This window comes from Myripristis murdjan, chromosome 12 (genome assembly GCF_902150065.1).
Source record: "Myripristis murdjan chromosome 12, fMyrMur1.1, whole genome shotgun sequence".
In the NCBI taxonomy this organism is placed as follows: Eukaryota; Metazoa; Chordata; class Actinopteri; order Holocentriformes; family Holocentridae; genus Myripristis; species Myripristis murdjan.
In genome coordinates this window covers 919,672-943,790 of record NC_043991.1, presented here as the reverse complement: position 1 = coordinate 943,790, position 24,119 = coordinate 919,672, and the positions used below count along the sequence as shown (strand labels likewise).

Here is a 24,119-nt window from a genome sequence, read left to right as displayed (position 1 = left end):
TGGGGATACTCCATCTGGACCTGCAGCTTTGCTGGGGCGAAGCCTCCTCAGCTCTCCACACACCTGGGCTGCTGTGATTGTAGGCAGAGAAGGGGTCTCCTCATCGCATCTGTCCACTTGTAGCGGGGGGAGGGGAGCAGATGAGGGTGTGGGGGGCAGGGTGATCAGAGGTGAGAGTGAGATGGGGTGGTCAAACCTGTTGAAGAAGTTGTTCAACTTGTTCGCCCTCCATCCATCTCCCTCAATGGTGGCCCCCTGCCTGGATCTGCAGCCGGTGATGATCTTCCTCCCGTCCTACACCTCCTTCATGCTGTTGTTTTGCATCTTCTGCTCCAACTTCCTTCTGTATTGCTCCTTTGCGTCCCTGAGCTGGACTCTTAGTTCCCGCTGCACGCGTTTTAGCTCCTGCTTATCACCGTCTTTGAAGGTCTTCTTCTTCTGGTTCAGGAGGCCTTTAATGTGACTCGTGATCCAGGGCTTGTTGTTCGCATAGCAGCGCACCGTTCTTACAGGAACAACAACATCCATACAGAAGTTAATGTAGTCAGTGGTGCAGTCCACAACCCCCTCGATGTTCCCGCTGTGCGACCCCTGCAGTACATCCCAGTCAGTAGTGCCAAAACAGTCTCTCAGAGCGTGCTCTGCCTCACGAGACCACTTCCTGAATGATCTGTGGTTGTGGGTAGCCTCCTCACCTTTGGTTTGTAGTGACGCTGAAGCAGAACAAGATTATGGTCAGCTTTTCCCAGTGCAGGCAGTGGGGTGGCCCTATATGCGTCCTTTACATTTGCATACAGTAGGTCAATAGTCTTATTTCCACTGGTGTTACAGTCCACATACTGGAAGAAAGCAGGAAGTGTATTGTCTAGGGTCACATTATTGAAGTCCCCGGAGATCAACACAAGCGCCTCGGGATGCTGTGTTGAGAGTTTATCAACAGCGCAGTGGATGACATCACACGCTACTTCCGTGTCGGCTGGAGGCGGAATGTAAACAATGACCACAATGGCGTGTCCAAACTCTCTCTGCAAGTAATAGGGACGTAAACTTACAGCCAGAAGTTCGATGTCCCTGCAGCAGATGCAGATCTTCACACTTACATGCCCAGGGTTGCACCACCTTGTGTTCACGTACACCGCGAGCCCCCCTCCTTTCCGCTTCCCGCAGGCTTTGTTGTCTCAGTGCGACCTGACTGTGCTGAAGCCGGGTAGCTCCACGTTAGCGTCTGGGATGCTAGTCGTTAGCCACGTTTCAGTAAAGCACAACAAACTGCACTCTCTGTGGATCTTGACATTTTTCACCAGCGCAGCCAGCTCGTCGATCTTGTTGGGCAGTGAGTTCACATTCCCCATGATTACTGAAGATACCGTAGGTTGGTATCGCCACTTCTTCTCAAGCCGCTTAGCCTCCAGCTTAGCGCCGGCTCTGCAGCCTCGGCACGGTCTCCTCACCTCGTCAGGTAAATGTAGAACCACGCCGACACGGGACTTGGTTTTCAGAGCAAGTAGTTGATTTCTCAAGTAAACGAGTTTCAGCGGGTGAAGATCCATAATCAGGTAGCACACGGATACAGATCAGGTACAAAACGATACAACTCAACAAACAAATAACAGCAAACACGGACATACACGGAGCTGTTGAAAAGGCTGCCACTCGCGTCGGCGCCGGATGGATAGACTTTGAACCTTCTTCAGAAGATCAGTAAAGTCCTGTTTCAGTACCTCTGATTGATGTTTCACAACATCAAGAGCTCCTATGTGTATGATGAGATATTTGACTGTCAGATGTTCATCAGTGATCTTCAGGATTTTCTCTGAGATATCAGACACCATGCCTTTAGGAAAACACAGTACTTTGGTGTATTTTATGCTGCAAAAGCGTTTTAGGTCTTTCACAGCTCCGTCACTCACTATCAGTGTTTGGGGCCCAGTGGTTAGGTTATTTTCCAAGCGGATCTCAGAGTCCTGGTGTGGTTTGGTGTTATTTCTTTTTGTAGCCACCGTCCGTGGCTGTTTTCTCATTGGCACAGGGGTTGAAGAGACACTCCTGTGTGAAGGCAATGCAGGCCAACAAGTTTCATCACTAATCTCCTGGTGCTGGGTTTGTCCGTTAGCCTGCTCCTGTGTGCTGCGTTGGGTCATCATTAGAGTTGTTTCATTCCCATATTGTCCATTCACCTCCACATTCATTTCGAGCCGTTGAATTTTAGTTTCCAGCACCGCAATCTTCTGGAGAAGTCTGACATAGTCGTCTGTGGAAAAGGGAGGCATCTTGCTGCTGATTACCCTCAGTTAGCCGAGCTCCTCATACTCAGTCACTGTAGTGCAGGCTTGCGCCACTGATAAGTTACACGGGTGAAATAAAACAGCTCTAAAAGTAGTGATAACCTCGAGTTTCAATAATGGATTAAGCTCAGAGGGATGTATAGGTGTCCAGAAGCCTTTTTCTAAGAAACGTGGAGAAAAAGAAAGAGATAAAAGCGTCTGCACTCAGTCAAAGCAGTAGACGTTAGTCCAGACAATGTGGGGACAGCAGCATCCTTTACAAAATTTCTTTGTGGAACTGGCATTGTATTGTGTCAGGTTCATAAAACAGTCGGCGTTAAAATGAGCCGGACAGAAGAGCAAATTTGGGCTAACATCCTGCGGGACCTGGGAAAAAATGACCATCAGCCGCTGGTCTGTACAGTGTTTCTTCTGGAAGAGTGTGCAGAGAAACATGAGTCTCCTTGCATCCGTCTGTGGAGCAGCAACGTTTCTTCGTCATGTGGCTAACTTGTTAGCTTGTTACCTGGGGAGCGGAGGCAGGCCGGCTAGTTTAAGTGGGCGGAGTCGCCGTATGGGTCATTCCATGTCATTTCAACAAATGGCCCACGCACTATGTGTCGATTTTCACGCATCCTTATTTTTCCTCCCTTTTCAGGTGTTAATATCTCAGGGACTACACCACATAGGAAACTGAAATTTGGTACGGTAATACACCTCCACCTACGCTCTCAGAATATACAAAAACATCTTCCATACATCATAACTGGTAGGCAGGCCAGCCCCTAAAAAAATGGGGGGGGGGAATTACTCAGGTTTCGTGGTGGACCATGTTTGGGCCTTCAGAAAACAACTTTGTATTTGCCCCAGCTTCTTGATTTTTGAGATACATACATGGACTGTTCAAAGCATTAATGGCTAGTCAGATATATGCATTGGTTTCTGGATGGGAGCCTCTCCAAATCCAAAAAAAAAAGGTTTTCATGCCAGATTTTCACTGGCCCATAACTGCATGTGTCAGGCATTTTTGGGAGTTTGAAAATAATTTTGACATAGCCGGAAAGCCCAAAGCCTTACCTTTCTCATATGTATACATTTTCCGCTCGGACATACTGTCATTGAGGAAAAGGCATTTGTTTGGCAACTACTTTTAGGCGCTTTTCTCTCAAGCTCCTCTGTCACTCATGCTGTGTGCTTTGTAGAGCCTCATTTCTGGCTCTGCCCACACAAGCCCCAATGGCACAGTAGTCAGTGTCTCTGCCTGCCATGCAGGACACCAGGGATCAACTTAGCCTGAGCCCCAACAACACTACGCAACCTACAAACAGCATAGGACTGGCGATTTACCAGATGGCCCCGTTGTCGCAAGGATGGCAAGCACATTCAAAGTTTCTTCAGAAAATTTACAAAGTCTAGTTTATATTTAAAATCGCGATTTAGCCCTCATTGAAAAATAATGGGGAATCGGCTGACACCCATGCATTTTCAAAGCCTCACAGCTCCCTTATTCTTTGGCCAACAGACTCCATTCAAAGCTTAAATGGGTCAGCAGAACTTCAACTTTATGGGTGTCATCTTCAATTTTTCATGTATGTTTTAGTTTGGCATAAAACCAGAGAATCTCTAATATAGGGAGAAGTGGCACTCTCGTCTTACTTCCAGTTCTCGGAAACACGTCTCTGTCCATGTGAAGGCGCTCGCGGGCGAGTGCAGAATGAATGGGAGCCTATGGGGATACACCCCTAAAAATGCACTTTTCTCTGAAAATAATTTTTTGAATATTGGATTTTTCAAGTTCACCTATCTGTTCTAAAAAGCCGTTCAAAAAGTGTGATGACATCACACATTTCATATCGCGAGAGGTGCTGCTTTACGGCAATTTCCAGAGCCCCTCTCCGGAGACCAGACAGACACTCAAGACACTCTGGCCAGAGCCTGTCTGCGCTATATTAGACATTCTCTGTATACACAAATATCAACTTTGATAGAAAAGTCCTCTTTAAGGGTGGTGTTTCCAGATTCTCTTGGTCTTCAGGGCTCTGTTTCCCAAAGCAGTTTTAGTGAAAACTCTGAGTCTGTTGACCCTGAAATGAGGGAAACTCTGAGTTTTTCCATTTCACAAAGGGAGGTAACTCAAAGCAGAGAAAGAGGGGTAACTCTAGCCTGTTTCACAGAGGGAGGTAACTTAAGCTCTTGGTCAGTTACCGCAGTAACAGACTCCATGAAACTAACCTGGTCCAGGTTTTTCTCATGAAACCTCGAGTTTCTCTCTGTGTCCGCCCTCTTTCAGCCACACACGGTATTTAACTTCCTCATTCATTCAGTCAGCAGGCGAGTTTTGGCGTGGTGTATTAGTTCTGCCGTCTGTTATTTAAAAAAAATAATTTAAAAAACAGTCAGTAGGCCTTAGAAGTCCGTTAGTAGTTAGGTGGCGACTTTTTTCACGAACATGGCATGTCCTTTCAACAAAGATCCCATGGATGAAGATGCAGTGTTACTGCGCAGAGAATTAAATATTCATTGGGAGATGGTTACAAGACCACGCATAGATGTCTGAACAATGTTTTTATATTTCATCTTAAGCTACTGCCAAGTGCGCTTCTCCCCCGCGGGATTGCACCTAAATAAAATAAATTAATAGGCTACCATTCAAGCAGTTTTCCCCTGTAATATTATTGTGATTGCAACGGACTAGGATTTAAACTTACGCATTGACCCGAGCAGCAGTGTTCTCCCACGCCGTCTCCCTCTCCTTTGCCGTTGCAGCAGTGTTGCACTTTCTTTAAAAACATGTTCAAATTCTCTGTATGAATCCATTAAAATTTCCAATTCAACTGGGGTGAAAAATGCAGCCCGACGCTTCCCCGTTGCCATGGTGACTCGTCAACTTTTTGAACGGCTTTTTAGAACAGATAGGTGAACTTGAAAAATCCAATATTCAGCTGAGTGTATAGCTGTGGTGCATGCACTTAACTCCAGGTGAAACTACTCCGAGTTGATCAAACTAACTCAAATCAGCTGTTCTGGAACCAAAAACTCAGAGTTTCCTATCTCAGAGTAGATCAACTCAGAGTTCGGGGTAAGACTCGGAGTTTGTTGAACCTGCTTCGTGAAACAGACCCCAGGTGCCATCAAGTGGGATCCCTGGTCGTAAACAGCCGCAAGTCCGTCACTGACCAATCAGCATTCATTAGTAAATGCTAGCGTGTTATGGCCAACAACAGCCCAACCTGTAGGAAATCGAAAGGATATAAGTTCTCACTAATTTCACTTTTAACCTATAATCCATATTGAACTTTCAGAAACTACAACAGTATTTGCGATTTTTCAACCATAAACAGTTGTAAGAGACAAATTTAGCCTTCTGGCTCCAGCGTGAGGCGTCTTCCGGTGCAGGCTCCCGTCTCAGGCCAACCTCCAGCGTGAGGCCACAAATAACCGGAAATAACAAACTTTTTTCACACCTGCTGAGGGACTCCGGCATTTTGGCCAAACACCAAGAAGAAGGAGACTCCGACATTTACGTGTACGACCGACAGTTGTGACAGTAAGTGAAAGTCCAAAAAATGACGATAGTCGAGTTATGTTTGCAGGTGTACTAGCGGTCATCTGCACTCAAACTATCCAATACATTACATATAGTTTATTGCATGTTTACAATTTAATATGTGAACTGTGTTAAGTTAGGCTCGGAAGTTGGGCGGTAGCGACAATTTGTTTGAAATAATTTATTTGAGACATAGCCTAACGTTGATCAAAACACGACTTTTATTGACTTGAAGGCTAAATTGCATTTAGCATCTACAAGTCCCGGGTCAGCTCTGCGCTGTTTTGCGGACCCCCCTCCTGGTCGTACATTATATCTAGCCATTGATAAATCAAATAGTGGGTCGATGGATTATCCTATAAGTGTTACGATGTTTGTATTTGTGTAGTGTTATCTGTCCTAAACGAGGTAATGGCCTACGTTTTACGAGGCGTGTTTGTGCCGCGGTGTTACTGAGACGACACTTTTCACTCTCCAAAGTTAACATCACATGCAGTATCTAACATCACAGTTAGTCCACAGCTGTTTAACCCTCTGTCGTGTTCACCTCTTGCCCCTTACTTAAGTGCTCCCGGTCAAATTCAACCGGTCTGTTAACTGCTCTTAAAACAAACACAAATCAGGTGTACAGTGTATCATTGAAGACATTTAATACAATAGAAATTTGTAAAATAAGGCAACTACCTTAAATAAATGTTACAAGAACTGTTAAGTCTGAACAAATGTGCATAGACTGATGTTTTCATGTAACTACTCTTCAGAAGGACTTAAAGGCTTATTTGAAATTTCTTGTACGTGTACCTGGAGTTTATCCCATTGTAGGACTAAAATTTGATGTTACTGGTGTAATTGTGGTAAATGCCACAATTAAAAGGTAGACAACATCAAAAGTGCTATATATTTAAGAAACTGATGTCTTTCACGTATCAAAGTTTACTAATTAAATATATAAAAATATCTTACAAAATCGATAACTTGGTTTTATTTTGAAGTTTGTTGTGCGCATTTTCTGTCCCAAACGACTTCACACTGGAGGTGGCTTTATTTTGGAATTTATTGTGCGCGCTTCCGGTCCCAACCGGCCTCACGCTGGAGGTTGGCCTGAGACGGGAGCCTGCACCGGAAGACGCCTGACGCTGGAGGTCTGCAGCTAGATCGTCTTGATTCATTCTGCACTCGCCCGCGATCACCCTACCCCCAGTGGAATTACGGTGGAACTGCAACCAAGTTTGATACAGTGGGGGTTAATGGAGAGTGGCAAGGCTCCTCGTAGACGGGCTCTGATAAAACAGTTTAAGTTTGGAGTTATTTTTGAGCCACCTCTGACTTTTGAATGAGTGTGTATTGCGTGAGCTAGAGTGAGAGACCTGAGGGCTCGAGTGGAGCAGCCCTGAAAAATCGTCTAAAACTTTTGTCTTAAACTTGCTCTCCTGGCCACAATTTTCACTCCACATGCATATTTTTTTGGAAAAGTAGTAGGAAAAATAGTTCTGCTTTGAAAAATGTAAATACAAAAGCAAAGTAGCTTAAACTTTTTAAACTGTGACCCTTAACGAGGCAGGAGTGCCAGCTCTCTCCCCCATAGACTCCCATTATACCTGGAACCCAAAATCTGGGGAGAGAAGGAGAAACACACACTTCTTAAACTCGCTCTAGGGTGGGCAATTTCGGGAATTGGAAAGTAATTTTAACACAGTTTGAAAGCCCAAAGCCTGACCTTTCTCATGATACCTTACTTTTTCTGCTCGGACTTACTGTCATTGAGAAAAAAGCATTTGTTTGACCACTATTTCATGTGTTTTTTTCCTGTCCAGACTTTCCAAAATCTGAATCAGTCTTGACAAAAAAGGATTTGGGCTGGCAGTCTGAACAGGGCCGTAGGTCTTAACAAGAATCTTGCAAAGTTTTGTATTGACTGAAAAAAGCCATTACCAGTGGAGCTCTGATACTTCCGATTCACCATGGCAACAGGTGGACGGACAGTGACACGGTATTTATAATTTTGCCCCTGTACTCTCTGTACTCCACCACAGTGGACATGAAATGGGGTAATGAAGACGTGATTGAAGTGCAGACTTTACCTTTTAGGAACTACAGCCAGTTTTACACACCGACACCCCATTTTCAGAGGCTCAAAAGTAAATGGAAAGTTTCATGGCTAGGTGTGGCCTTTCCCTCGTTATTCCATGACAAATGCAAAAAATAAAAGGTCTGGAGTTCATGCCAAGTGTTTGCCTTTGCAGTTGTTAGCTGTTTATCAAAACCTCAATGTGCGATCCAAAGAGGTGGCTATGCAGGTGAGGGAGGCCACCGTCAAAGGCATCGAAACACAGGGGCAAGGCAGAAAAAACCAGTTAAAGATTTAAAAAAAAAAACAGCGGGGGCTTTGAGACATGATTGTAAGCTGAGAATCTGATCCAGTAATAATGATTTACAGTTGACATGAAAAGACGTCGAGGTTAAAATACAGTAGATTTAAACTTTATAGACTCAGCAGCATTCAGTGGCTTTATTTCAGTTGCTTATGTGTGGGATAACAGTTATGGCTCACTCTATCACTCACTACTTGGAAAATAGCAGCACCTGAGGCAAAATCACAGCACATGACAGGCTAATTGGGTGTTACCTCCAGTAGCGGTTATAGGCATGGGCGAAGCGGGCAGCCGCCTGGGGCGGCATTTTTTCATGTCACGTGGGGGGCGGCATGAGCGCAAAAAAAAAAAAATCATCAGCACTGCAAAGCAGTTTTCTATTACTGTATTCATCTGAATATAAGACGATATTTCTTCCATTGAAAATGCCCTGAAAAAACGCCCTCGTCTAATATTGGGGGTCTAAGCAAACACACCTGTATTGTACTTGCATATGTAAACCAGTAGATAGGTTCGCCTGATGCCGCGATTACCAGAGAATGGCCACATTGCGCAGTCAATAATCAACCATGTTGTGTGTGTCATTGTCCGTTGTGCTGCTGCAGCCGCGTATGAACAAAAGTTGATTTATAATGAAAGGTATATATGGCAGTATGTGTGCGTTGCTCACCTGTCAGATCCGTCACCTGACCGGGTGGGCACGTCACCGGTCGGCATCAGGCCGGTGCTGCGCCAAGCCTGCCTGATGCCGACCGGTGACGCAGCCGGCTCGCCTGACGGCGGCCGGTGACTTTTTTAGGCCAAACAAAAAAATACCTTGGGTTCCGGTTCCTTGTCATTTAAGGGCATGAATAGGTAGGGAATTTATTTTATTTTATTTTTTATTTTATTTAGCATTTTAAGGATGGGTAGGGGGGGATTGATTTCATTTAAGGTAAGGTTTAAGTTATTTGTGCAGGTGCTGGCGCCCCTGCTCTGGGAGGGGCGCCTCTAGCGGCTGGAGGGGCACCGGTAGCGGCCGTTACCGCCTGGGAAGTTCTCGCTGTGGGGTGGGGGGGTGGAGTGTGTGTGTGTGGGGGGGAGTAGCAACACAGAAGGGCGCAAGGCAGTAATTTCGCCCAGGGCAGCAACATGGGCAGAAACCGCCACTGGTTAACTCTCTGTGTGTAATGGTGATGTGTGTAAGGTGCCAGCTGTAAGCACAGCAGGAGGCCCAAATGCAGCAGGTGAAGGTGAGCAGGCTTCACACAGGATTTCAGAGTAAAGGCATGAGGGACTCATAAAAAAACAACACACACACAATAAACAGACAAAGACAGACCTGAAAACAGGACCTGAAAACAGGACCTGAATACACACGACACACCTGGGGAAGCAGCTGGAACACAAGACTGGAGGAGACAGAGGACTGGCCGAGGGAAACACTGGGCACGGAGCAGGACAATTCACTGATACTAAAGCTATCTAAAGCTTCATACAGGGTTTTTATCATTATTATTATTATTATTTAAAATGATCTCACACATTGGAATAAACATTTCAGCACAGGAACTGTTCTGACAAACTAACAGCTGTCTTGTAAGCAGAGCCGGTGTTATAAAAAATAAAATAACTTCCACTCAGAGGTTTCATTCTGAGCTGAGGTGAACTCACGCTGTGGAACATTTGAACAGGAGGTCAAAACTGCTGATCGCTCCGTAAAAGCATCAACTTTCCTTGAGTAACAAACTAATATCCAATCAGGATTTCATTTGGACATACAGTAACTTTGGCTAATTAATGTGCTGAGATATGAACTCAGTCAATGAGAAAATGAAGCAGCCTGTCTGATCCTGAAGGAGGGAGGAGTCCGAGAAACTCAGGGTTTGTTGAAGAGCCAGTTACCATGGTTACTGACCCCTAATATACCTGTCTTCCTGGAGCTGAAAACCCAGATCAGTAACACCTCTGAAGGTCCTGTGAAGGTTCTCAGTCATCCAGGTCAGGGTGGTCAAACGCACCTGATTGGACATTATTAGCGGTAGAACCTCACTCTGGTTTACTGATAACTTGAGTTCTAACCTTCACCCAGAATGAGGTCGCAGATACAGGCGGTGGGCTCACGCTTAGGCAGAGGGTGAGGAGCTCAAACGTCCGGGACGGGCTTGGAGAAGAGCCGCTGCTCCTCAGGGTGGAGAGCAGCCAGTGTAAGTGGTTCAGGCATCCGGTTAGGACGCCTCCTGCGAGCCTCCCTGTGGAGGTGTTCCAGGTACGTCCAGCTGGGAGGAGAGCCCGGGGCAGACCCACCACACGCTGGGGGGAAGTACACATCCCATTTGGCCTGGGAATGCCAAGGAGTCTGGCCTGCCTCCTCAGCCTGCTGTCTCCGTGAGCCAGTCCCGGATAAGCAGCAGAAAATGGATGGATGGTTGGAAAATATGCTACAACTATTATTTAAAAACATTCCTGATACTGTTTTGCAACTCATATTGTGGATTTTGCCATCAGTCCATTCATTCACTCATCCATTGATTCATTCATTCATCCATCTGTAAACAGTTCTGAGACATCTTGAAATGTTGCTGTCCTCTGATCTTTTATTAGGAAGCAGAATTCCCACAATAAAATACATCAAAGAGTATCACAATATAAGTTCAACTAAGAATGACAAATGTTGCCCAGAACACTAAATGACATGTATCATATAATGAAACTGACATGGGAATGGAAACCACAATTTGAGAAAAACAAACAACAAAAATTTTAATTGTCAATTGAATTTAATGAGCTTCACCACTTAGTTTTATCACCAAGACCTTTAGCAAAGACTGAGACTGAACAGCTGATTTGTTTTTCTGTGTGGATCACCGTGTGTGTGCTGACGCTTTGTACCACCGTTACATCTTTACCAGAGACTGAACAGTTCATTGTTTTATCTCCTGTGTGGATTCTCATGTGTGCTTTTAAATTCCGTTTATCACTAAAACCTTTAGAGCAGACTGGGCAACTATATGGTTTCTCTCCTGAGTGGACTTTCATGTGTCTGTTGAAATCAGTTTTCTGTGTAAAACTTTTTCCACAGACTGAGCAGCTAAACGGTTTCTCTCCTGTGTGGACTCTCATGTGGGTGATGACTCTTTGTTTTGATGCAACACCTTTACCACAGATTGAACAGCTGAATGGTTTATCTACTGTGTGGATTTTCAAGTGTGCTTTTAAATGACCTTTCTCACCAAAACCTTTAAAGCAGACTGAGCAGATATGTGGTTTCTCTCCTGTGTGAATTCTTCTGTGTTTGGTCAAATAATTTTTACATGCAAAAATTTTCCCACAGACTGAGCACATGAATGGTTTCTCTCCCGTGTGAATTTGCATGTGCATTGTGAGAGTTCCTTTCTGTGCAAAACTTTTACTGCAGACTGAGCAGCTGAATGGTTTCTCTCCTGTGTGGACTCTCATGTGGATGTTTAGTTCACATTTCCATGTAAAACCTTTCCCACAGATTGAGCACATCTCTCCTGTGTTCTTGCTCACAGAGCAGGAAGATGGTTTCTCTGCATCATCAGATCCATCATCAGTGAAAAGGAGTTCACTCTGTGGGTTTGAACCTGACTGAGGCTCTCTGCTCTCCTCCCAGTCATCACTGTCATCAGTCTCAGCTTCAGAAGAGTGTGAAGAGAGGAGCTGGCCCTCACTAGTTGCTTGGGAATCAGCAGCTGGATCTGAGTTCCTGGCTGGTTCCTCTCCATCAGCTTCTGTTTTCATCTGTTCAGTGGAGCTGCTGGCTGGAGGCTCTGCCTCTCTGTTCTCCTCAGTTTGGCTCTGATGAAGCTGTGAGCACTGAGCTTCCTCTTCATCATCTTCACTCTTCACAGTGACAGCAGTGAAGGGGAACTTGGTGAGATCTTGAAGCTGCTCTGCCTCCTGATTGGTCCACAGCTCCTCCTGTTCCTCTTTAATGTGTGGGGGCTCTGGCTCCTCCTGGTCCAGACTGGAGCTGCACTCCTGCTGCTCAGGGGGAACCTCTTCTTTACACACCAGCAGCTGCTGAGGCATCACTGAAAAACACACACACACACACACACACACACACACACACACACACACACACACACACACACAGAACTATGTAATTTTACAGTGTTTTAGTAGTATTAAGCGGCTGTTGCTGTCCACGTTTGTATACAGACTCAAATACAAGCTTATTGGTATGTGATTTTTAACACAACACACTAGGACATAAACTTAGAGGTGTTTGAAAGAGCCGCAAGAAGAACCAAGTCAAGCAACAGCCACAGGAAATCAGGCAAAACAGAGAACTAAAAGAACCAGAGACAAAACATCAAAAGAAGCCAAAACCTAATCTTATCAAATCAAACAAACCCATGCTTACTCGCATCCCCCCGTCACAGGCTGCACATGCAGAGTGGTAAACAGTCCACCTGAAGGACGACCACCTGTTCAGGTTGTTTCATTTACTTCATTATCTGAGGCCGCATATTCAAACTACTCAGTTTTTCACAAGAGAAAACATATGGAAAAAAATCATGATAATTTTGCATATTATAAACATTTTTTTCTTTCACTAATGTCTTCATCATCTTGCGACCCCCAAAATCATCTCACAACCCTGTGGGGAGGTCCTGCCGCCCAGTTTGAGAACGACTGGTTTAGACCAGTCTCGGTTCTCAACACTGATAACAAACTATACACATCGACTTTGGCCAAGAGTCCAAACGTTCCTTCTGCAGCTTTTCCACACTGACCAGACAGAGTTTATCTCACAGAGACAAGCCCATGATAACATCAGCTGTTTGCTGCATATATTAAGTCATATCTGAGAATGTAAGTTACAATTCTCACCGGTCAGTGTGGAGCAGAGAAGGCCTGCAATTCTGTGAGTTGGATGTTTTTGTATGAGGCTTCTGAGAGATTGGGGTTCTGCAAATAGTTTATTAAACAATACCTCAATACAGCATCTCGCTATCAGTTTAACGGAAAGTGGACCGTCTGTACTGTTGACAATATTGAAAATCAAACCTTCAGGATCTCTAAATACCCTGGTGCACCAAAGTTCCTTGATACCTCATAAAGCCTTTTCCTACCTTCACTCTTCACAGTGACAGCAGTGAACTTGGTGAGATCCTGAAGCTGCTCTGCCTCCTGATTGGTCCACAGCTCCTCCTGTTCCTCTTTAATGTGTGGGGGCTCTGCCTCCTCCTGGTCCAGACTGGAGCTGCACTCCTGCTGCTCAGGGGGAACCTCTTCTTTACACACCAGCAGCTGCTGAGGCATCACTGGAACGAACACACACACACACACACACACACACACACACACAGATCCATGATGCACCAGATTCATCTGCAGGTGATGACCGGCATTATATAACAGAAATGCCACTGACACCAAATAATGACACTAGTCTGCTGTGGTTACTTTAAACCCAAGAATGAATTTAAACAAATTCAATCATGCAGTTGTATCATGTCAAAATTGTCTGACAACAAGAGAAGTTACTAACAAAAAATGGGAGACAACCAGTACTCGAGTTGAGGGGGGATGAGGGGGGATGGCATCCCCCCTGAAATAAAAACGGTCAAAATCATCCACCCTGTAAAACTGCCATCCCCCCTTTCCATCCCCTGCATGTTGAGTTAAAGAAACAATAAAATCTGAGGGGACTGGGGCACGCAAACATGCAATGACGCAACATGATTGTTATTTGTAACTGGCTGATGCCAGAGGGAGCGGCGTGAATATACATTGACGGGCGCGAGCTGCAGCGCAGAGCGACATCTTGTGGATTAACTGCACTCCACTGTCAGCATGGGACTACTTTAAAAAGATGAAAACTACAGGTGAGCTCTAAGTCAAGACTCAGGAATCTAAATCATTACTTTTTATTAACCTACAAAAGTTGCCAAAGGTTGCATGCACAATAACAACATGGCTAGTAGGCTCCAAACTAGCTGAGATTATTGTTAACTAGCTTGCTAAAACACTGGACTTGTCATTCAGTCACATTAGATTCGGGTTTATGAGCGTGGCAAACATGGAACAGATATTTACAGTTAACATTAGATGAGAGTTTGTCTCAAATATTTTACCAGCAGTATTAATGATCAGTTACTAGGCTATATAATTATAATATTATTATAATATTACTTCCCCACCATGACGGCATGAGTAGATCTGACTACAGTAACGTGTGTGTTCAGTAAATGAATGTGTCTCCCACTCAGCCGTACACTCCTGCAGAGGAACCGGCCCTCTCTCACAGTGAGGGGCAACCCTCGCTGGGCCGCTGCCCTCAGTTTGAGTTTCGTCAGAATCGTCACTTTGATTCAGCTGATTTTGATATTTTATTTTATAAACCATCTGACGCCTCGTGTTTATTCTGCTGGTTAAAATATTATTTCACTGTCACTTAAAGACTGTAAAACATTTAGTATCAACTCCCATGTGGACTTTTCAGGGCAGCCAGCCTAAATACTAAATATGAGCAAACTAATGGAAACCTAAAGGAGCCCAGAGGCTGGCCTGGATTTTATCAGGCTTTTATTTAACTCTTTGAATTAAATTCCCCTCATTTATTTTCAAAAATATTTTTAAAAATCACTACATCAGTCTACAAGATCAATTTTTGGTTGGACAGTGTAGTGAGTAAATGAGTAAAAACAAAACAAAACAAAAAAAAAACAAGAATTCCTTCTTCTCTTCAAACTTGAAAAAATGTAAAGAAAAACAAACAGAATTAAAATAAGAAGTCTAAGTAAAATGTAGTAATTTTATAAAAGAAAAAGAAAGGGAAAAAATACTCCGCCTGACTTGGAAAAAAAGGTGCACAACTTGTGCACCTCAAGCCACTGGGTTATCGTAAAATGGGCAGGCCAAGAAAACTGATTGGTCAGTAGGTGGGGCTTGTATACCTGCTGAGCTCTTATCCTGAACTTAACCTGCTCTGGAGCAGGTTAGGTGTTCAGCTTATGTTACCATGGCAACATACCCCGATAAAAAGTAAGCCACCTTTATGGTACAGAAAAGCCAGGGTTAAGCCTGAAGTTAGCTCGCTAAGCTGAAATCCAGCTTTATGGTACAGGCCTCAGAGGTTCAATTCCCCACCTGGACAAGAGGATATCACTACTTCAGTACCTCACTTACAACAAAACCATGACAATGAAGTGATTCTTATTATTCTGCCTGCCATTGGCTGGATGACACACACAGTGGCATTTAGCATTTCTGTAATTTTCATTTCTGTACTCTTTTTGTCAATTTGTATTGTAACCCAGGTGCTAAATTATTATTATTATTTTGCCTTTTTTTTTTTGTTGCTTTTTTGCTTTTTTTTTTTTTTTTTTTTTTGCCTTTTTAATGCCTTGTTCTAACTTTAAGGGGAGATATATATACCAATCGATTCATATTCAGATTTAAACAAGGATTTGTTTGGTATACTTTGTTTTTGTCGCCATGACGTTCCTATGTGCAGTTTGGGCTCATTCTCCATTTATGTTGATAGGCACCTGCACTTACTGATCTGAAATAGATGCCCAAAAGGCGTTGGCCAGTTGTGGCCTGTTCAATAAATATCAAAAGTTCCAGTTCATCTATTGTATTTTATTGTTCCACTATAGTACTATAGGCCAGTATGACTGGGGCAGCCAAGTAATTTGACATATTTGAACATTTTTTTTTTTTTTTAAAGTAACATAATAGTTACTTTTCCTGGTAATTAATTACTTTGACAATGATGTAACTCAGTTACTTTTTAGTAGAAGTAACTTGTAACTATAATTAATTCGTTTTTCAAAGTAACGTGCCCAACAGTTAATGATGAAATTATTGATTGAATTGATGAATTTAATCTATATACTGTACATTCTGTCTATTATCCAATCTATTATCTTGTTTTGATATATTTCTGCATAGGCTACTGGAGTGTTAAATAGTGTAGGGGATGCACAATATATCATTTAGACAGTACATCAGTAGGCTAATATGTTTATTTCAAATTACACCCGTCCCCACCCCTATTTTTTTTTTTTTTTTTTTTTAAGTGAAAAAAATTGACCATCCCCCCTGATTTTTTTTTTTTACAACTCAACTACTGGAGACAACCACACGACATTAACCCAACCTAGCGAGCCTTGCCCACTTAACTTACCTGTGACATTTCTCTGGACTCTCCTGACGGGGCGGCGTCTTCTCTTTGCGGGTGGTCTCTCATAACCCAGAAACAGTGTCGGATACGGGTGGTCCTTGGATGGCTTTTTATCCACAAAATGAAACGAGCAAACATACAAAGTCTTCGGAGGCTTTTTCAAGTTAAGGTTTTTAAGCCAATTAATTTTTGCTTCTTCGTCTTTTGGGAGTCGATGGAAACTGTAGATTCGCGGACACGGGCAGTCAGCTTTTCTCTTGCGTTCGTGGTCAGGTTCAAGGCATTCCGAATTAAGCCATTCCTTCAGTTTTCTCTGGTTGTATGTACAACCACGGACAGCACACGACGTCCCTGAACTCCGGGACATCTCACCACTTTTCTTTATCCAACCGCCAACATTAAATCCATGAAGCGAAACTTTACCAAACGTAAACACCAGTTACTGCCTCACATGTCCAGAGAGACGCTCAGAGTCCACATGTGAGCTCCGGACAGCCGCTGCTTCCCCATCAGGCCTGCTGCTCCCACTGTTAGCATGCGGCTAGCGCTCTGGATGCTAACGGCTGGTTCCACACGGAGCAGATTCACAGCGCCGAGATTCAGTCAGAGCGCACAAACACATCACACAGCTGCACTTACATGCTCCTGGACGCGCACACGCACGGACGGCTGCACTTATGGCTGCAAACTTATTTCCACAACACACAGCAGATGGACTTCTCTTCCTCTCTCAGACACTTTCCACCGCAAACTACAACTCAACATGGCGGCCGCTGTTTCCGGGCAGACCAACAACAAGGCCGCTGATTGGCTGATCCCGGCCAACCAATTAAATGATGGAGCTGGTGTCGGACGAACAATATTTATCATCATCATAGATAGATAGATAGATAGATAGATAGATAGATACTTTATTCATCCCGCAGGAGATTCACAGTTTTTCAGCAGTATCCACAGATTACAGATTAAATAAAATAAAAAAGATAAAAAAAAAAAAAAAAGAATAAGATCTAAGTACAGCAGAATAAGGTCTGAGTACAACAGAATAAGATCTAAGTACAAGCCAGTGTGCAAAATGTGCAACAAAAAAACAAACAAACAGAATAAACCGTGTGCATGGGTGTATAAAATGTGCATAGAGGTAACAACTCAACAAAAAAGTAAACAAAAAAGTAAACAACAAACACGGACATACACGGAGCTGCTGAAAAGGCTGCCACTCGCGTCGGCGCCGGAAGTAGAGAAGATCATCATCATCATTTTATAAATGTGAAAGCTCACTTCAGCGCCACACACAGCAAACAGTCACAACTAAAATCAAACAGCGGCAAAAGAAGAAAACGAGGCTGCATCAGTTGAAAGACGACGTGAAATCAATAATGCTACAAAGTAAACGTGTACGAAACGACAGTGACAGAAATAAATAAAACAATAGCAACAATAAGCAATAAGAGTAAGAAAAAAAGCAGTGACAGTGATAATCAGTAAGTTTAGAAATCAGACCTTGGAGCAGCATTAATGAGGGTTAATGAGACTCAACTTAAAATTCTGTGACATATATATATGTAGTGACACACACACACACACACACACACACACACACACACACACACACACACACACACACACACACACACACACACACACACACACACACACACACACACACACACGACAAACACTGGTGCCTCCGGGTTTGTCCCTGTCGTGTTGCCGTAGTCCTGGTTCAGGTTCGGGGTGAGTGTGCTCCTGTGTTGTCTCTCTGTTTTCTGGTCAGCTGCGCAGAGACGCGTCATTCAACCCGCACACTGCAACGTAATATTCTTGTCAACATTTCACCTCGCGACCCTGTCGTGTTTTGGCTCTTCTGATGGTAAATAAAGGATGTTTTGGTGACGTTTCGCTTTCATGATGACGCGGAAATGGTGCGCCTCAGCCGCTCCGCTTCCTGTCCTCTGTGCGCAGCGAGCGGCGTGTGAAAATGTTTGCGCGCTGCTTTTTATAGAATTTTTTCCTTTGGTGTTTTATTCGCGTGTAACTACAGTTTGCTGCGCACGTTTTCTCAAATCTCACGGAAAGCCTTTTGAATCACCTTGATCGCTTCGACTGTGATCAGCTGAGCTGCCGAGTGTGCAGCAGCAGTCTGAATTTTGTTGCGCCTATAGCAGAGGAATTACGGGAAGGACGGCCGCATGGGGGCTGCACAGAAAATCAGTCCGCCTTGGCTTTCTCTGGCACATTTACATTTTAAACTGTTGGTCAGTGTGCTATCTCCCTGATAGATAAACAAATAAAGAATATTCTTTCTCAGCAACATGCAGGATTGTATGTGCTTTGCAGTGTTTTGTGTAAACACCATGATCGTTGCTTTGACAAACTGCAGTGTGGAATATTATTACAATTACAATATTTTTGTAATTGTAATAGATTTAGTCCTGACTGCAGCGCGGCCTGTGAGCAGCGCTTTGGCTCGGCTGTGATGCCGTGGATGAACCAGGACAAACTGCACATGTTGTCTGTGTTTTCCAGACGGGGAGTAAATGGTCCTCCTCTTCCTCTCCAGGTGAAGGCCAGCCGAGGCTGTGATGCTGTGACTGCTGCCTCCTGGTCCTGTGAGAGCCGCTGCAGGACGGCCACAGCTGCTGCTCGCTGTCTGCAAAGCTCAGATGTGGCGACACTGAGCAGGTAAAATATCACCACACGCAAACTTGGAGGAAATGATCTATATCAGCTCACCTGGCAATCAGCTGCCAATAAACTGTCAAAGGGAGAGTACACCACCCACTGACCAACAAATAGTACCACACCTAAATAACTTTTAACTTTTAAATAACACCTTACTTACTTTGACCGTGATAGCAGTTGTGCCAGATGGAAATCACCGTCCTTAATGTAGTTCAAATCCCACCTGCAAGACAGGGACTACTGTGTGTCAACTGGTCACAATGAACCTGAGCAAACAAGCAAAATTTACATGTGGAGTTCCTCAAGGGTCTGTACTCGGGCCTCTGCTGTTTGGTTCTGTTCAGGGCTTAAAACTTCATTGTTTGCTGCAGTTTTATAGCCAGTACATACTTCCCTTAATGTGTGTGTGTGTGTGTGTGTGTGTGTTCCAGTGATGCCTCAGCAGCTGCTGGTGTGTAAAGAAGAGGTTCCCCCTGAGCAGCAGGAGTGCAGCTCCAGTCTGAACCAGGAGGAGCCAGAGCCCCCACACATTAAAGAGGAACAGGAGGAGCTGTGGACCAATCAGGAGGCAGAGCAGCTTCAAGATCTCACCACGTTCCCCTTCACTGCTGTCACTGTGAAGAGTGAAGATGATGAAGAGGAAGCTCAGTGCTCACAGCTTCATCAGAGCCAAACTGAGGAGAACAGAGAGGCAGAGCCTCCAGCCAGCAGCTCCACTGAACAGATGAAAACAGAAGCTGATGGAGAGGAAGCAGCCAGGAACTCAGATCCAGCTGCTGATTTCCAAGCAACTAGTGAGGGCCAGCTCCTCTCTTCACACTCTTCTGAAGCTGAGACTGATGACAGTTGGGACTGGCAAGATACCAGAGAGCCTCAGTCAGGTTCAAACCCACAGAGTGAACTCCTTTTCAGTGATGATGGATCTGATGATGGAGAGAAACCATCTTCCTGCTCTGTGAGCAAGAACACAGGAGAAAAACCATGGAGTTGCTCTGTTTGTGGTAAAAACTTTAAACAAAAAGAAACCTTAAAAAGACACATGAAGATGCACAATGAAGAGAAACCATTTCACTGCTCAGTGTGCGGTAAAGGTTTTACACATAAACATAATGTCAGCACCCACATGAGAGTCCACACAGGAGAGAAACCTTTTATCTGCTCAGTCTGTGGGAAAAGTTTTGCACATAAACATCGCTTCAATTCACACATGGTGATCCATGCAGAGAAGAAACCTTTTCGTTGCTCAGTATGCGGTAATGGTTTTACCCAGAAAGAGCACCAGAAAACCCACATGAGAATTCACACAGGGGAGAAACCATTCAGCTGCTCCATCTGTGGGAAAAGTTTTGCGCTTAAACAAAATGTCAACACACACATGGTAATCCATGCAGAAGAGAAACCATTTAGCTGCTCAGTCTGTGGTAAAGGGTTTACACGGAAAAGTTGCTTCAACACACACATGAGAGCCCACACAGGGGACAAACCGTATGTCTGCTCATTCTGTAGTAAAGCTTTTAGTGATAAACGTAATTTAAAAGCACACATGAGAGTCCACACAGGAGAGAAAGCGTTCAGTTGCAGTGTGTGTGGGAGAAGTTTCAGCACGAGTGCACACGTTAGAAAACATAAGGTTGTGTGTGAGCGCAGCAGCAGGTGAGGCTGCAGAGCTGCTGGTGTTCATTTGTCCATATGTCATGGCATTAATTAAGGTTTTGTTCCATGTCGGTGTAACAGAGCCATTCCAGTGAGCCAACATGCACAAGACCAGGGCCTGAACCTTAATTCATGTCATCAGTAACTCCTGCGTTTACGCTGCTTTTTCATGTCAGCACGGCTGCTGTGAATAAGGTCTACAGCAACTGTCTAAAACTGTGTTGTACTGACGATGAACTTTTCCAGAAGTGGGGAAAAAACATTTCTGACGTAATAAATTACCTCTTCTGAGGACTCCATGATGCTCTGTTTTGACTTTGTGAGTGACTGCATTTTCTACATCCAGTTAGTATGATTATGCTGTTTTTGAAGAAAGCTCAATTTTCACTGTTACACTTAGAAATTCAAATAATTGTGACGGAGGTTCTCAATCATCCAGGTCATGGTTGAAATCGAGGTCAACTGGACTTGATAGTAGATTCTTGAAGACGTTTCGCTTCTCCAAGAAGCCTCTTCAGTTCCAACCCACTGGCAGGGAATCCCAGGTATCCACTAAACAGACAACGAGCCCACAGAGGAGAGACACCTGGAACACCTGGAACACCTGGGATTCCCTGCCAGTCAGTCAAAACTAAAGAAGCTACTTGGAGGAGAAGCGATTGGCGATTGGTTGGCCGGGATGAGCCAATCAGCGGCCTTGTTGTTGGTCTGCCCGGAAACAGCGGCCGCCATGTTGAGTTGTAGTTTGCGGTGGAAAGTGTCTGAGAGAGGAAGAGAAGTCCATCTGCTGTGTGTTGTGGAAATAAGTTTGCAGCCATAAGTGCAGCCGTCCGTGCGTGTGCGCGTCCAGGAGCATGTAAGTGCAGCTGTGTGATGTGTTTGTGCGCTCTGACTGAATCTCGGCGCTGTGAATCTGCTCCGTGTGGAACCAGCCGTTAGCATCCAGAGCGCTAGCCGCATGCTAACAGTGGGAGCAGCAGGCCTGATGGGGAAGCAGCGGCTGTCCGGAGCTCACATGTGGACTCTGAGCGTCTCTCTGGACATGTGAGGATTCACTGTGACGGCCTGCTGCTTCCTGTTGAACAGCCTCTGCCGGCAGCGCTCTGAGGCTGCTGTGTGCGGCGGCTGCTGGCTCACTAGCAGCTTCAGCCTCCAGCTGCGCTCCTGAGGAGTCAGGAGCTCTGATGTCAGCTGCTGTTAACAACATCACTGCTTAATGCTTTCCTTAATGGTACCAGCTGTTATCAGTTAGCATAACTGGAGAGAACATCCTTGTGTTGTTGCTGATGCAGCGCACTGGTCTCATCCTCCCAACCAGCTCCAGCTCCAGTCCGAGCTGCCAAGCCCTCATCACAGAGATCCATGGACAACCAGTGAGTGAGTGCAGCTGATGAAGCTGTGATGAAGCTGTGATGAAGCTGTGATGAAGATGTGGTGAAGCTGTGATGAAGATGTGATGAAGCTGTGATGAAGAGATGTCTGGGCTGTTTGGAAGAGGCAGAGCAGAGTCTGAGGAGGAAACGTCACCATCAGCAGAGGAGAACAAACGGCATGAGAAGCTGCTGGACGCTGTTTTAGAAGCTGAAGAGCAGATTGACCCAGCAGGTTGGTTAAATTCACTGTTTTCCCCACCACATTACTAATGCGAGGGCTAGGATGATGTGTTTATCTCTCGATTCAGTACTATAACAATACTGGGGTGCTGATTCAGCATATAGTATTGTGGTTTGATATTCCGATTTATTGCTATTTTTTATTTAGTTTTTTTAAATCCTCCTCTAGTTTGTGTCCGTAAAGTCTGATGAGGCTGTGATTCTCCTAGAGGTCACTAGAGGTCATTTTCTCCAGCTCGGTCCAGTGTGACAAAAGTCTCTGCCTGCAGTGAAATGGCTGCTATGGGGGCCAACATCATCACACAGGAATCAAATGTGGCTCATTGAATCCACAAGAGTCTCAGCTTTCCAGTCAAAGCAACTGATGCAGCTCCAAGACTGTTTAGGCCCCAGTCTGCACACACACACCATTTTACAACAGGCCAAACTGCATGGAGGAACTGATAAGGAAACAATTTTTGGATTTTTGTCCAAACACATTACTATCACTTAATATTAATAATTAACATTAATGCATTAATATCACTGTTGCACAGTTCCATTCTTGCTGAGCTTCATAGTTTACAACTACAGCGGTGCGCAGACCTGCAGCTTGTGAACAGGCAGGGCAGGCGACTGCTTGGGGCCCCGAGCCAACAGGGGGCCCCTGAGACTCGGGGCCCGAGGCCTGTTTTTACCGAAATGTCTCAAAAATGTATTAACTGCAGTGACCGCACCCCTCTCCCCGTTAAACAACAATGGGCGATTTGCAGTGATAGCTCAAGGCAGAATCTGAACCAGTGCAGAAAAAGTGCTGATGATGTGGATTATTTACAATTTAACAGTGAGTTATTTATTTATTTATTTATTTATTTATTTTTTTATCATTATTCTTTACATTTTTTCTATATTCCTTGTTTATAGTGTTTAGATTGCTTTTAGCTATTTATTATCTGTTTATACTGTTTAAAATGTAAATTATGCTTCATATTTTGCTATCCACTTTGCTGCTGTAATGCTTGAAATTACACCTCTGTGGGACTAATAAAGGAATATCTTATCTTTATAATTTCACATACTTTATATTTCCAAAATGACAAGGTTTTTCATGTTATTTAATTCTAATATATTAGGTATGGTATGTGGACATTGGGAATAAAAAAAAAGTATTGATTTCATACATTTTTCGTTGGTGTCACGGTAATTATAACATGATGGTGATGGACACTGGTCGGAAGGGCCCCCTAGGAATTTTTGCTTAGGGCCCCAACAAACTCAAGATCACATACGCTGATGACGTTTCCTTGTATATTGATTTGCCTCATACCCACTAAGATTCAGCCATATGATCATCCCACAGTCGACATACATCAAACTTGACGTCAAGTTTATTAGATTGATGTCACACAGTGCGGCTGACGATAAACTTCTAAGATTGCTGAAGGCTCAGTCTGTAGGCACCATTAGGCATCTTAGGATGGGGGGACAGGTGGAATAGTTAGCTCCACTATTTTATTTTCATTACTGTTATTATTATTGTTGTTAGGGCTGGGCAACATGGCCAAAAAATAAAATCAAAATTTTCAAACTTTTCATGAAATTAATCAATTACATTTTTCTTGTATTTCACTAGACAGACTAAAAGGACCTAATAAGCATTTTCTTTGGATTTCAGTAACATTATGAAGTAATGGTGACCGGATCAGGTAAACCTCCAACCATGGTTTTCCTTAATGTATGTCCTTTGTGTGTGTGTGTGTGTGTGTGTGTGTGTGTGTCTGTGTGTGTGTTTCAGTGATGCCTCAGCAGCTGCTGGTGTGTAAAGAAGAGGTTCCCCCTGAGCAGCAGGAGTGCAGCTCCAGT

At 44.2% G+C, this 24,119-nt stretch overlaps 1 protein-coding gene and 2 long non-coding RNA genes across 5 annotated transcripts in view; all 3 read left to right on the top strand.

Annotated features, from left to right (window-relative positions):
* LOC115369167 (zinc finger protein 569) overlaps positions 1–20,955 on the top strand; it is a 64,975-nt gene extending 44,020 nt beyond the window's left edge. The window contains exon 8 of the mRNA XM_030065737.1: positions 20,135–20,955. Coding sequence (XP_029921597.1) covers positions 20,135–20,668 — 534 coding nt within the window. The 3' untranslated portion in view covers positions 20,669–20,955. The remainder of the gene's footprint in view (positions 1–20,134) is intronic.
* Positions 18,018–19,502, top strand: LOC115368773 (uncharacterized). 3 transcript variants are annotated; one of them, XR_003929075.1, is made up of 3 exons: positions 18,018–18,063; positions 18,890–19,011; positions 19,443–19,502. It is a non-coding gene; the product is annotated as an uncharacterized LOC115368773 (long non-coding RNA). The 3 variants fall into 3 exon arrangements; XR_003929076.1 differs by lacking the exon at positions 18,018–18,063 and adding an exon at positions 18,073–18,199; XR_003929077.1 differs by lacking the exon at positions 18,018–18,063 and adding an exon at positions 18,210–18,584.
* Positions 20,956–21,342: 387 nt separating the features above from the next.
* Positions 21,343–24,110, top strand: LOC115368772 (uncharacterized). Its single transcript, XR_003929074.1, has 3 exons — positions 21,343–21,520; positions 21,983–22,269; positions 24,052–24,110. It is a non-coding gene; the product is annotated as an uncharacterized LOC115368772 (long non-coding RNA).
* Positions 24,111–24,119: the final 9 nt, after the last annotated feature.